This window comes from Etheostoma cragini, chromosome 9, assembly GCF_013103735.1.
Source record: "Etheostoma cragini isolate CJK2018 chromosome 9, CSU_Ecrag_1.0, whole genome shotgun sequence".
Lineage (NCBI taxonomy): Eukaryota > Metazoa > Chordata > Actinopteri > Perciformes > Percidae > Etheostoma > Etheostoma cragini.
Window position 1 is genome coordinate 16,226,053 of NC_048415.1, and position 13,921 is coordinate 16,239,973.

At 42.5% G+C, this 13,921-nt stretch overlaps 1 protein-coding gene across 5 annotated transcripts in view; it reads right to left on the bottom strand.

The window, feature by feature from the left end:
- Nucleotides 1–13,921, bottom strand: part of LOC117951120 (transducin-like enhancer protein 1) — a 43,118-nt gene that overhangs the window by 4,919 nt on the left and 24,278 nt on the right. For 3 of the 5 annotated variants that reach the window (XM_034882668.1, XM_034882663.1, XM_034882664.1), the window contains exons 3-13: nt 11,653–11,716; nt 7,992–8,036; nt 6,449–6,511; nt 6,024–6,128; nt 5,285–5,498; nt 4,846–4,862; nt 3,916–4,011; nt 2,864–2,908; nt 1,680–1,841; nt 1,293–1,419; nt 163–359 (exon numbers count right to left, since the gene is read on the bottom strand). In XM_034882668.1, the coding sequence (XP_034738559.1) occupies nt 163–359; nt 1,293–1,419; nt 1,680–1,841; nt 2,864–2,908; nt 3,916–4,011; nt 4,846–4,862; nt 5,285–5,498; nt 6,024–6,128; nt 6,449–6,511; nt 7,992–8,036; nt 11,653–11,655 (1,074 nt within the window). In that variant the 5' untranslated portion in view covers nt 11,656–11,716. The remainder of the gene's footprint in view (nt 1–162; nt 360–1,292; nt 1,420–1,679; nt 1,842–2,863; nt 2,909–3,915; nt 4,012–4,845; nt 4,863–5,284; nt 5,499–6,023; nt 6,129–6,448; nt 6,512–7,991; nt 8,037–11,652; nt 11,717–13,921) is intronic. The other 2 variants (XM_034882665.1, XM_034882666.1) reach the window with 2 other exon arrangements.

Here is a 13,921-nt window from a genome sequence, read left to right on the forward strand (position 1 = left end):
ACACACACACACACACACACACACACACACACACACACACACACACACACACACACACACACACACACCCTCTTTTGCCCTCTGTGATAGGTTTATATGCTGAGGTATTACATATGACAGTGACTATGAAAAGACAAATTATCTGCAGAGTGTCTAGCTCACCACAGGGGACCGTCCGTAGCCTGCGGCAGCTGCTGCCGCTGCTGCTGCAGCAGCCCCGTTCATCTGGGGGGAGACTAAGTGAAGGCCGGCGCCATAACCCGCCGCCCCGACCAGGTCCCCGTTCACCCCTGGAGGCAGGCCGAAAGCCCCTGGAGGGTATGCTCCCTGCACCGCCAGGGGGTTTCTCAGACCCAGAGCTGGAGGAGGGAGAAGGGCGGAAAAGACAAAAGAGCGTCAATCTATTTGGAATTATTTAAGTGAAAGGATTATTGATTGAGGCAACGAAATGTCAGTCATTCTGAGACTTTTAACTGTCATTTAGCAAATAACAGAGTCAGTTCAACATTTAGTAAGGTGACTGCCTCTGCAGGGCCTCCCAGTGTATGAGACTGTTGTGACTGACAGGCTGGAACATGCTGCCGCCTGCCATACAAAAGGTAGGAAAACATCCAAACTGCAGCACTAGACCACTACTGCCCCCCGCTGGCTACAATGCCTTCCTGCAGCGAGACTGTGTGTGTATTGTGTGCTCATATCCTTCCGTCTGTGCATGTAGCCGCATCTACAAGCGTGTATTATATGTATGCATAATGGAGTGTGTGTGCGGGTGGGAATAACAGGTGATGTGAGGGGGAAAAAATAGAGAAAGAGATACAGTGGAATTGATGGAGGCTCATTATAAAGCAGCTCACAGTCACAGTCCATCACCTCCCCTAATCTTTCCATTTAAAAAGTGAGGGGCGCTGAATATTTTTGCCCACAGCTGCTTATTAAGTCCAGATGGTTGTGGGTGGTGGGAAGCTGGCTGACACCCATACCAACTACTGCGGCCCGATGCTGATAAAATCACTACACGTAACAAAGCGAGTACAGGCTAAAAACTCATCTCTGCAGAGGAAGATTCATATTTGAATTGATGCTGTGTGCAGTGAACGTTTTTGTCCCTGAGAGGAGAGAAAGAGACATTTCTTTTTTTGGTGTCCTGTGATTTTCCAGTGATAGGCTAGCTTTACAGTTTCACTTCACACCAGCAACTTCAGGCTTTCTGAAGTCCAATGCTACCCTTCAATAATTAAGTATAGAAGATATGTTTTTGGGGGAATAACAAAAAGCTCATGGGATGTCCTTACCGAGGGGGTCAACACCAGGCTTGCCAGGGACAGGTCTGAACTGCGGAGGTCCGCTGGGTCCCGGGGGGTTGGACTCTTGAGACATGGGAGTCCCCGGCTTCATACCTGGAGTACTGGACTTCTCCCTCTGGGATTGCAAAGAAAAAAAAAAGAAAAAAGTGTTAGAAAATAAAGACAGAAAAGAGAATTTATTTAGAATGAAAAGTGAGCAGAATACAGTGTGTGCTGACAGCACAGAAACAGTTATGACATATACTGAATTATTCCATGTGTGTTCTACATGAATATCTGCATTCATGTGACAATAATACCAAAAAAAATCATTCAAATGTTTGTGCTTTTCTGTCTTTGTCTAGTCCATTTAGACATATAGATGTGTAGGTGTACCTGCGGGGGCTCTTTGCCACGAGACGGGGAGGTTGCGCTGCTGGAGGAGGCCAGGGAGGCGGGGCTGGCCTGCGGGGGGCCGTCCTTACGGGACAGGGGCAGCTTGTCTAGGCCGTTCTCCCTGGACGAGTAAGAGTGCACACTGCGAGGGGACGACGGGTCCTGAATTTAAAACGTATACAACTTTGTAAGAAGAAATGGTAATTCATTTATTCATTCTAGTGTTTTAGCGATGAGGGCCACAGAGAGATCAAATGGAAATCTATCGGCCTCTTTTTTCCCCATGACAAAATCAACAAAACATTTTTGGCTTGCTTCAGCAGTCTGAGCAAATCAAATTAACTTGGTGTTTTCCAAAATATGACATTTCTGTTACAATCTGTCTGTCAAAATAATTGTTAGGTACTAAAAACAATAATTTAGGAATATTCCCACTTGATTTGTCTGCTGAAGCCTAACATTAGCTCTCTGTATACTTTCGCACAGAACAATGTGGATTTTGTCCTGCATCATTTACATTGGAAACAGTCATGGCCTTTATGAACATGAGGAATGATTACAGCAAGCAAAATGTGTTTCACTGTTCACATGGACAACTGACTGTGGATTTAAAACAAACTTGGAAAACTGCAAATCTATCCTTTAACCAATTGTACCAACTATTGTTAATGAATCAACAATTAAAACAATACTTTATTTTTTATTTTATTTTTAATCACTTCCTGGAGTTTTCCGAACAAGACCAACACTGCAATGCTTTCAGGAACTGGTTTTGGTCTCAGTTAGTGTCATCTTGTGCACAATGGACAATGGTGTATTAATTTGGAAGTTGAAGATGAATGATGATAATAAACATTGATTGGTGTTTTTTACTTTTGTTACTATACATGAGATGCAAACATTTTTCATCATCTTACAAGCTTACTATCCACTTTGCACGCATTCATACAAACTATTAAAACAATAAATAAATTAGTGACTGGGTATGGATTGCAGTCAAGTGTGTGAATGCATATGTACTTTATGGTTGTGTACGTTGAGAAATATGGGCAGACAGAGGTGTGGGGGTATTTTCATTTTCATTCAAATGAATAATACGATGGTCCTGCTGGGTGTGTTTACATGATGTATGCAGATGAAAGCGGTGAATTGAGGCCAATAGAGGCCGGCGGCCGCATACTAACCTCATCCACCACCAAATTATCATCACTCTTATCCGCATCGCTGCCCTGTGAGAGAAGAGAGAGGAAGTGAGATTAGATATCCCTGCTCTGCTGTCTGATATATGTAGATTTCATGTAGAAATATACAACACACAAAGTCATACGCAAACAGCGGTTGCCTGTGTGTGGATCAAGCTCATTTAAAAAGGTTTTATGAAATTTTTTTGTCTCAAGAGCTGTAATTGTTACACTGCAAATAAAAGGAAAATGACACATCTTATCTTCAACATTTTACTGACTGAGATGGTTGGAAGTAGGGCTGCACAATTAATTGCAATTTTCTCAAAATCGCAATATGGACCAGTGCAATATCCAAACTGCAGAGGGGCGCAATATTTGTTAAAAGGCTAAATGTGTGTCAAACCATTCTAAATAAAGTATTGTGGTGCTGTAGAGACATCCCGGTCTACAAATCCTATCCTACAGACTACAGAAAACTTCTTTGTTAGGAACAGATCCTCGCAGAATTCACACTATTATTTTAATTTTTAGTCACTGAAAATGACAACAATGATATACACGTGATCAATCCCTTCAATATCGTGAATCATATCAAAATATCAGTGAAAATAATCGCAATTAGATATTTTCCTCATATTGTGCAGCCCTAGTTGGAAGTGGATGCAATGGACAGCGCAAAGGTAATTAATACATTTTCTATGCTTAACTTGGGGAGGTGAAATCCTCTGAGCCGGTTCTGTTTTTTATTACTGCAGGTCTTCTCGAACAAAAAATGCTGAACTTGATAATAAAAAAAACTACCAAAGATGGATTTATTGCACTATAAAAACAATCCCTTACAGAGTTTTATGTGTCTGCTTTAAAAAAAAAAACACAAATACAGTGATGGGAGGCAGGGAGTGTGAATATTTTAATTACGATCTACAAGGAGAGCAGGTCTCTAAAGTCCGCAGTTCAGACACCACTGGTTGTATCTGGTCAGGACTGGCAGGGTTGGGCAAAACTTTCCTTCAGTTACTGAAACATTTAACAGAGTTTTGAAAGTGCCTCACATAGTCGGTCATGAACTCCTTCTCATCAGCTTTCCTCTTCTTGCCGTTGCTGAGGTAGTCTGCTGGGCGACCCTTATCCCCGTTGGACAGAGAGCTCTGCAGAGCGAGACAGAGAGGGGAGAGGGTGAGAAAAGAAAGAGCAAGACAGTAAGACAACGATCAGAGGTGTGCAGGGGGGCAGAAAGGGGAGAAGAAGGAATGGAAAAAATGAGTGAGGGCAGAGAGGGAGGAAGAGGGTGATAATGAGGTGAGAGGGACTGCATAAATCATGTTGGGCTCATAAGCTGTGGAAATGAATGTGAAAGAATATCAGCTCGCACTGATTGTACGGCTCACTGTAGGAGTGAGAGGAAGAAAGAGAATGCTTCATGTTTTCTTTAAGGCAGCAGAAAAGACTGGAGCAGTCTGAGTGTGTTTTGGCACTGAAGCAGTTTTTTTAAAGCAGAATTTTCACAATTTTAGAGTGGTATTGATATATTGTTGAGATATAAATTGTTGTATACAGGGTTCAGCATCAGTCTACTGCAATCCAAGTGTATGGGAAATAAATTTAAGCCAACAAGATGTGGAAAAAAGTGCCAAAATATAAGTGCGTTCCAACTGACCAGAGCTAACAACCCTTCTAAAGTATAAATGGAAAACTAAAACTAAAATTCTAAAAATGTAAAAAGGCATGTTCTCATTTCTTTCGACTTCATGTCAAGTGCAATATTAGTCAACCATAAAATAAAACTTAACAAGAAATTTGAACATATTTTGAACTTAGTTAAAACATAGTAACATAGTTTTACAGCCTTATAAATAAAAGAAAAAACTTTGTGTGGAGTGGATACCCATGTGCAACACTGAATTTGCCTACACTCTCAAAAACTGCTGAACAAACGTGTGAGTGTACTTGACGTAAGTGATTGTGTAGTAATTTGAACTCACTGGTCCTGCTTCACGGTCTGTTCATTCCAGGCAGAAGCACCAAAAAACATCCAGGAAACGAGTCACAGGATAGCAAATGCAGATAAGGAGACACACACAAACACAGACACACACACACAAATGCAACATTAGCCACGATCAGTTTACATCCTTCTACAGCTGATAATTCAGAGGGAAAATATCCCCGAGGAGTGTAATTATCAGCACCACTCCTGTGGCCTGCCAAAAATCCAAAGCAAAGCCAATCATCAGGATGATGACAAGCCAAGTTTCACTGTTCACTCTACCCAAACCTAAGAGAAACGTTTCCATCTCTAAGAATGCAGTCCAACTCTTGTCCCAGCCATAAACTCATCTAGAGTTTTACACTTTTTGCTTTTTGGGGAAGACAAACAAACAAAGATGAGTAAACATGTGTCAACTTAAAGTGTTCCTGTACCTCTGTGGTGCTCTGCAGCGGCAGCGGCGGCTGCTGCTGCCTCGAGGTGAGCTCTCTCATCCTTAGCAGCTAGCTGAGCCCCCAGTGCTCCGGACAGGGCCAGCAAGCTGGAGCCTCCACCGAGTGCCAGGCCAGGGTGAGGCAGTCCTGATGGGTGAGGGCCCATTTGCAAACCCTGGGCATGCTGAGAGAGGTGCTGAGCCTGAAGCTGCTGCTGCAGGGAGGAAGAATAGAGGGAGTAACAGAAAGAAAGAGGAGACAGAAGAAAGATAGATTTGGGTGACTTACAGGTAATGAAAGAAGGGATTTAACAGAAGCGATCAAGAGAAGGAAGTAAAGAGAGGGAACTAAGTGCTGCGATGTGTACGGGTGAGAGATGCTAGTGGCTCTTTAGGAGCGGAGGCTCTGCAAATCAGCGTAATGGGAAACGTAAATGACAATACCTTCAACTGAAATATTATTTAAAGCCTGGTTTAATTCTCAATGCTTCATATTTGCATTTAAAATCAAACGATACATTTGATAGGACCCGTCATTTACTTGTTGATATTGTTCCGATAGCTGGTAAGGCCACTTAACTGAAAAATACATAAAAGAAATCTTAAAACCAATTTTTGGTATTTCAAAATAGTCATCCATCTTTATGAAATTAATCTGTATATTTTGGAGTGGCTAAATGGATGTTTGCCTCAATAAAAGGAAAAGAAGGAAACTTAAATAATTGGGATAAGGTACACACGCTATAAGGCAGAGGGGGGAGCCCACGTACCCCTATCGAAGCATTTAGCTCCCCCATGGTCACCTGTTTGGCGCGCTCCATGGCCTGGACCACCTGTTGTTGGTGCTGTGGAACAAACCAAGATGTCAGTGAGGGCAGGTGGATTCAGAATTAAATACTCTTACTTAAAATTGAAAACAATTTGAATCTGTAAACAATTAATATTAATGAGGGGTAATGTTTCTTAATTAGTGTAAGAGTACTCAGAGTCTCACAAACAGCATATTTGAAGGAGAAATGCTTTGTAGTTCTGTCCATCTGCAGCTCTGTGCGTGTGTGAGTGTGTGTGTGTTGCTCATTGTGTGTGTGCATGTGCACGCCTTCTGTGTGGGCTACTGTCATACTGGAGAGAGAGATGGCTGAATGCAGTACAGTGTGTGCCCCACCTCCTGTGACAGGAATGGGATGAGCTGAGCACAGATCACGTTCAACCGCTTGGCAATCTCCGTCTGATAGGAGGAAGAAAAAAAAAAAGATACTGTTGGTTTGATGAATAAACACGCTCAAACATTCGCAAAGCCAAGATTAAACTTCAACAAAAAGAACACACACACACACACACACACACACACACACACACACACACACACACACACACACACACACACACACACACACACACACACACACACACACACACACACACGATTTATTGATGCTGGACTGAACTTCCACCCCCTCTTTTTCTCCCTCTCTCATGCTCTCGTTCTCATTCCTCTTGCTTGCCCACATCTCTCCCTCCCTCCACTCTCCATTTTTCAGCCAGGCAGCATGCTCGCCCTCTCCTCCCCTCCCCCATTCCCTACATCCTCTGAATCCATCACCCCCCACCCCAAGGGAGACAATGATTTCTTGTTAGAGAACTAACTACTAAATGACATCTTCAGGAGAGAGAGAGGGAGAAAGAGAAAGAGAGAGAGAGGGTGTGCGGAGAGAGAACATGAGAAAACGAGAGAAAAGGATGAAAGGAAGGACAATATGGGAGAGGGGAAAGGAAAAGAAGAGGCGGAGAAAGGAGAGGAGGTAGAGGAGGAGGAAAAGGGCAAATTGGTTTGAGAAAATGACAGCCAATGAACGAAGGAAGTGGGAGGGAGGAGAAATAGACAGTAAGAAGAAACAGAAGGAAGGCAGGGGGAGTATTGGGGGGTGGGTGAGGGGATGGAGATGCAGCACGACAAAAGCGAAGCAATTGAGATGGTGAAATGAACGGAAAGAGAGAGAGAGAAGGAAAGAGTAGACGGCAAGAAGGCAGTGACCTGATTTAAAGTGAAATTCAGCATGGACTATATGTCTGTGAGGAGGTGGAGGGAGGATGTGCAAAGGAGCAAAAAAAAGAGAGAAAGAGAAATCAATTGGAAGGAAGAGAGACAGGGATGGTGAGGAAATGGAGATTAAGAGAGAGGAGCATTTAAAAAGACAAAGTAAGTAAGCAACCAAAGGGAATGGAGAAAAGAGGGATAGAAGACTGAGAAGCAGGGCCGGAGTGGGGAGACAGGGATGGATGGATGATGTATGGGGCACAGAGGTAGTAACAGACAGGGATTTATGACGGGTGAGAGGGGAGGCTGTTCTGGAGGCTCGGGGAAGGGCAGAGTATTCTCATCTGTCTGTGGTAGAGAAATGAATTCTGTTTGTGGATCCTATTAACGTCTCCACAGCATAACGGCGCTATATAGGTCCATCGGAGAAAGGATTGACGTTACAGTGGTAGAGAGACAGCGAGAAAAACACAAAGAGAGAGTGAGAGACACAGACTTTTCTGAAACATATTAGTTACTTTGAGTACAGCTGATTGGGGGCAAAAGAAAGGAGGCAGTGATAATAATCTGAGAGAATAATGCAAAGCTTTAGAAGTATGAGGCCGGAGAGATAAGAGAGAGGGGATAAGACACAGAGACGGAGAATGAGAGAGACACTGCGCTCACTCACCTGTTTGTGCATTTCAATGTTAAGGCCGTAGGACATCTCGTAATACTGAAAGACAGAAGAACATCAGTTAATATACATGATTGTACATAAAGAATATGTTGAGTTGACTGACATGCACACAAAAATAAATGTGGAGTACATCAAGGATTTTTGTATTATTATTATTATTATTATTATTATATAATGAATATAATAGTAAATAGAAATCTTAAAGTTAAATCACTACACCAACTGACAACTCCCAAACACATCATGTTACATTTATTGCACAGCATTTTTCATCTGTTATATTCTGTTACACCTGAATTATTTGTATCCCAGCAGCTAAAACTGATGCAGTTAGGACTATTTAGTTTTATTTTATTTGCAAGATTAAATGTATAAGTGATACCTATGATGACAAATATCTTCTAAGATTTTCTTATTAGAAAATATTTCCAAAAAAAGCCTCAAACCAACAATTAATTAATCCTACAGTCAATTGCACATACACAGACATGTAGGCAAAAATACTGGTTTACCAAAGATTAATAAGATATTAATCAGTAGCTGAAATAATCCCAAACAAATACACTATTTCCTCCTGTTTGATTAAAGTTTTCTAAAAGCTACAATGCCCTGCTGCTTTAGGAAATGACTGAGCCTTTAAAAAAAAAAAAAAAAAGAAACTATATATTTGTGAGCGGTTTTCAAAACACTAACGTCCTCAGAGTACCATCAGGAAAGGGAAGTCAAAGTATTTTTAAGACTAAAATATTGTTGGTTTTGATCTTTTTACAGGATTTGTTAAAAGAATAAAAATCTATTGAAAACTGCCAGGCTTTTTCCTAAATACATAAAAATAACCATCTTATTTAAAAAAAAAAATAAAAATCTTTGTAGATAAAAAACAATGACGAGTTAACCAGCTCAAAACATCTAAGTTCTGCCTTAACTTATGCGTTGTGTTATATTTGCATAAATTGCCAATTCAGTGGTTTTTACTCAAATACATTCAACAGTGGGAGCCCAGAACCACTTACAAATTATTTTCTTGCTCCTAGCTTCAGACGATGCCAGCCCTCCCTTCTGCACTCTGAAGTGCACATATGTCCCTAAAAGCACATTGCCACCAATTTCACCTCAACTCTGTTGAAAGTCAATGGCACTTAAATGACCCGGAGGAGCGGTTTGGAATCCAGAAACCTGAAGCGAGGCAGGGAAATTGTCGCCAAGCAGAAGAAGGTGACAGACTATTGCAATAATCATGTCTAATGTGAGCTATTTGACCCTGTCTTTTACCCGAAAGTACAAGGAGCTGTATGGAACACAGGAGGAGATGAATGCCACAGAGACGGTCTCTCTCACTCTCTACCTCCAGAGGTGGACGAAAAGAAGAACATTTTAAAGTCAGATGCCTCGAAAAGTGACAGGCTGACATTTGCTTTTCAGCGTGGCTGGTTGTGGAGAGAGGAGATTGGCAGCTAGGCAGCCAGAACAGGCTGGCAGGAAGGCAGAAGAGATGGCAGGGGTCCTCTCTCTCCAGACATCTTTCCTGGCAGTTATCACATGCATGTGTGTTGCAGGTGTGTGTGTGTTTGTAGCACAAGCCTACAACTGTGTAGGGGTGTGTATCTATGTGCTTTGTGTGCATGTGTCCCCGCGAGTGTGTGTGTGCGTGCACTCCTTTTTCTGTGTGCCACCATGAAAGATGCCTTTCCTGGCAGCTGCCGGCTCTGCTTGGCAGTCGGTGTGCCAGGTTTCGCCTGTTGCTTAGCAACATCCAAACTCATCCAAACCTAAATCATCAGCCAGAAAAGGAGCCCTGGCCTGTGCCTGATGCCAGCTACCCCCCTTACCCTCCACTAAAACTTCAATCCCCCCACAAGTCTACGCTTTGTGCCAAGATTGCCACATAGCTCTTTTTTGCCGTAGCAGGGTTTTGGGCAGCCTACACTCAGTCAGCTGAGGTTGTGTGTGGCTCTGATCACAGGTAAAGGGCTGGAGGGTTTGTAGATGTGAAAAATAAGAAAGACAAAGTTTTAGCCTTTCCTTCATCCAGAATTCAAACCATGGTCACATGCTAAGTTCTAAAACTTCCTCTGCCCATGATAAGATGCAAACGCTTCAAATTTTAGAGAAATATTTACAATAAGTGGGGAATTTAAGCAGCAGTGATGGAGAAGCAGTGTGGGAGGCAATGACTGACAACAAGTGACACAGCCGTAAAACAACTAGGTCTGCATAGCTCAGTGGGTAGAGTCTAGGGTAAGGCTGCAACGACAATTACAAATCAATTACTCAATTATTCTCTTCCTTAACCGATTAATCATTTCATCTTTAGAAATACCAAACACAATGTCCCAGAGACACATTCAAATTACTAAAGCTCAAAAGGTTATTAACTTTAATGAACCGCCTTATTCACTTTCAAGGATCTGCCACAAGTACACTTTGGGACTTCTACTAGGGATCAACAACTGCACAGGTTAGTCAGGATCCTGCCTTTGTGCCACTATTGTGGCCATTTTGTGTTTTGTGTTGTGTTTAGTGCTTGTTGCCGTTTTCCATGTGCTCTGTGGTTACCTGTCTGTCATGCGTCTGTGTCTCCACCCATACCCTTATATGGTCTGTACTTCCTGTCTTATCAGTTTCCCTCCATTCTGCTCCCCACTTGTTCCCTATTGTGTCATTAGATTCCCTCTGTTTGTGCTATCACCTGTTCCACATTACCGTCTTGTCCAATCTATCTTTCTGTTAATTGGTCTGTGTATTTCTACACTTCTCGGTTCCTTTGTCTCTTGTCTGTTCGTCTCTCCATTTGTTCTTGTGAGAGTCCCGTTTGTTTGTAGTTGAGAGTTTCTAAGTTGTAGAATTGAAATAAAGCGTGTTTGTTTTGCACATTTGCCTGACAGAGTCTTGCATTTGGGTCCTCCTGTTGAAACTGTGACAAGGGCACCTTTAACCTATAGATCCTCAATGCTCCGGAACAGTCTTTGTGTTGAAATTTGCCTTTCAAACTCACAGATTTCTTTTAAATTATTGCTGAAAACTCATTTTTATAAACTGGCTTTTTTGTATTGGTGTTTACATTATTTTCTACTTATTTATTTTCTCTCTTTCTCTTCCTTTTGTGTATTTGATTTGTGATTCAATGTAGTATATAACACAGATACTAAACTACACCTTTAGGAACATCTTTTGCTTAATGTTCTATTTTGAGAGAGGTATGACACGCTCCTTCAAACACAATCGTTACGGAGACAAAATTGAGGTAAATTTACACACATCATGTATCACATCTGTGCAGACAACTGTAAAGGACACGTTACGATGTTTAAAATATGTCACCACTAGTACAGAGGATACCCAAGGTGATGCCAAAATTATACATTTTGCGTGTGTGTGATCAAAGAATAAAGAAGCATATAAATCAGACCAGGCATTGGATGCCAGCTTTGCACTTAGGAGTTGATCATTGGACGGTACATAAAGATGGCTGTTAAAAAGATTAAGAGGTTCTATACACAGCTGTAAACAGATGTGGACACACATCAGGAGTATACAAAAAGAAACACTTGCAAGCACAATCTTGTGCTTTTGCAGTCCTACAGTGATTGTGTGTGTGTGTGTGTGTGTGTGTGTGTGTGTGTGTGTGTGTGTGTGTGTGTGTGTCTCTCACCATAACGTAGTGCCTCTGGATCTCTGTCTTCTCTGTAGCCAGTTTCTCACATTCCAGTTTCAAACTGCAAAAAGAGAGAAAAGTAACACAATAAATATGTTGAATATTGATTTGTATGATATCCCAAGTAAAAATACACAATGCAATTAGCAACATGACAACAAATTACTCCATGCTACATCACTTTCTCCGTCACCTATCTCTCCTCTTCTTTCTCACACTCAGTGGGGGAGGAGGGAGCAGGGCGACTGGGATGCTGACAGCCCATTATCACCTCAGAGCAGAGCAGAAATAGACGAAGTCACGCTTGGAGCCTGAGGCACAGCCAAGGTGCCTCGCTCTCTCCCTCTCTGGACAATCCTCAATCTATCCCTGTGCCCTCCACTCATCCTCATTTTGTTCCTTCCCCAATTATCAGCCAGTCCACCCGTCTCTCAGACCGCTCCCCCTTCATTCACCTTCGACAGCCCAGTCTGCGTAGTTTCCCTGAAGTCAAGGCTTCTGATTTAAATGGGTCAATAGTGCCAGTTCTGCCCGGATGTGTAATAAATCTGCCTTTTTCTGTTTTAACAATCACCCCTCTTCTTCTGTTCAGGACAAGACCTGCGCCTGTCTCTCAGTTTGTAAGCATGTCAGGCTACTACGGCAAGGTCTGGAAGCTTTATTACACACAAACAAACATCTCTGAAGCAATAGCAGCCAAACACCTCTCTTGTGTTTCCCATGTTTCTGTCTGTCCTCTGTGTCTGCCTGTCTCATCGCACCCAAACCAGTCCCTGTTGTCCTCTGGAACAGGATAATGGCCAATGGACACATACAGGAAAACTGGAATGTGAGAAACCGGCTACAGAGAAGACAGAGATCCAGAGGCACTATGTTATGGTGACACACACACACACACACACACACACACACACACACACACACACACACACAGGTCCAAGCCCACAAACAACTCCCTTGTTACCTCTGTAACCCTCTACATTTCTCTCACCCCATCTCCTCCAACTCCACCTCCCTCCTCAGAGAGGTAGTATATTTTGGGCCTTCGGCAGTTTACGCCGACTTGTTTGCTGGCAGCAGATAGATTGATGGAGGGGGTTGTGGTGTGGTGAGGTAGGACGTTGGAGGTGGGTGTGGGTGGAGAGAGTTTGGGGGGGGGGGGGGGCTGGGTCATTTGGCAGAGGAAAATTTGAATATGATTAATACCGCAACATTACCCCCAGCCGCAACAGGTAATAACAGCCTCATCCGCTCCCCTTCTCCAGCGCGGCGTGCGCACACACATAATTGACTCATTTATCATTGCCAGTCAGTTGAGGAGAAGAGGGACGCGGGAGAGAAGCATGGTTAGAAGTGGGAGAGGGTGGTGGAGGTAGTGGGCGAGGGGGTAGTGAGGATTAACCCCCCCCCACCCTATAGATTTTATTACAGTGGAATTGCCTCTCACTAATGCAACTGTGTGCATGCCTTCCAGTGTGTTCATCTCAACAAAAAGCACACACACACACACACACACACACACACACACACACACACACACACAGTTGTGAAATTCCCATCACCAATGTGTTGCTGTGATTAGGACTGTAACTTAAGATTGTTTTCATTAGCAATGAATCACTTGATTATTGCTTGATTTATCACTTAATCCTTTAGTCTAAATAATGTAAAAACAAATCTAGAGCCCATGACGACGTCTTTCTTTTTCTGTCTGACCAACAATCAAAAAACCCAAGGATTCAGTTTATTTAAAGTAGAGAAAAACATTAAATCCTAAAATTTTAAGAAGCTGAAACTGGAGATGTTGTTTGATAAATGACTTCAACAATTAATTGTCCCCTGCCAATCCAGCCATGAACCTTTGTTACATGTTTCTCTTTTCTCTCTTTGTCCTCATTCCTCTCAACCACTTAACAAAGCCATACAATGCCCAAAATGGTATTTTCTTCTAATCACTGATCAATTCATCAACCAATTATTGTAGCTCCACAAATAATGTTTAATGACAAATTATGGTTCATGGATGCATGCTTTCTTATACTACAGAATGCACAGCAGGTCAGGACATGTGTGTAGTTTAAGGTGTTTGCAGACGACTTTGTGGTCTGAATGCCACATCAGATTTTGTTCAGCAAATACAACTGAAAAAAGTCAGGGGGAAGAAAACCCTTCTCTATACCCGTAAAATCAGTCCTCAGGTTTTTGGCAAGGCGCTCCAGAAAATGCACAATAGCACTACAAGGTGGACACACACACACACACACAC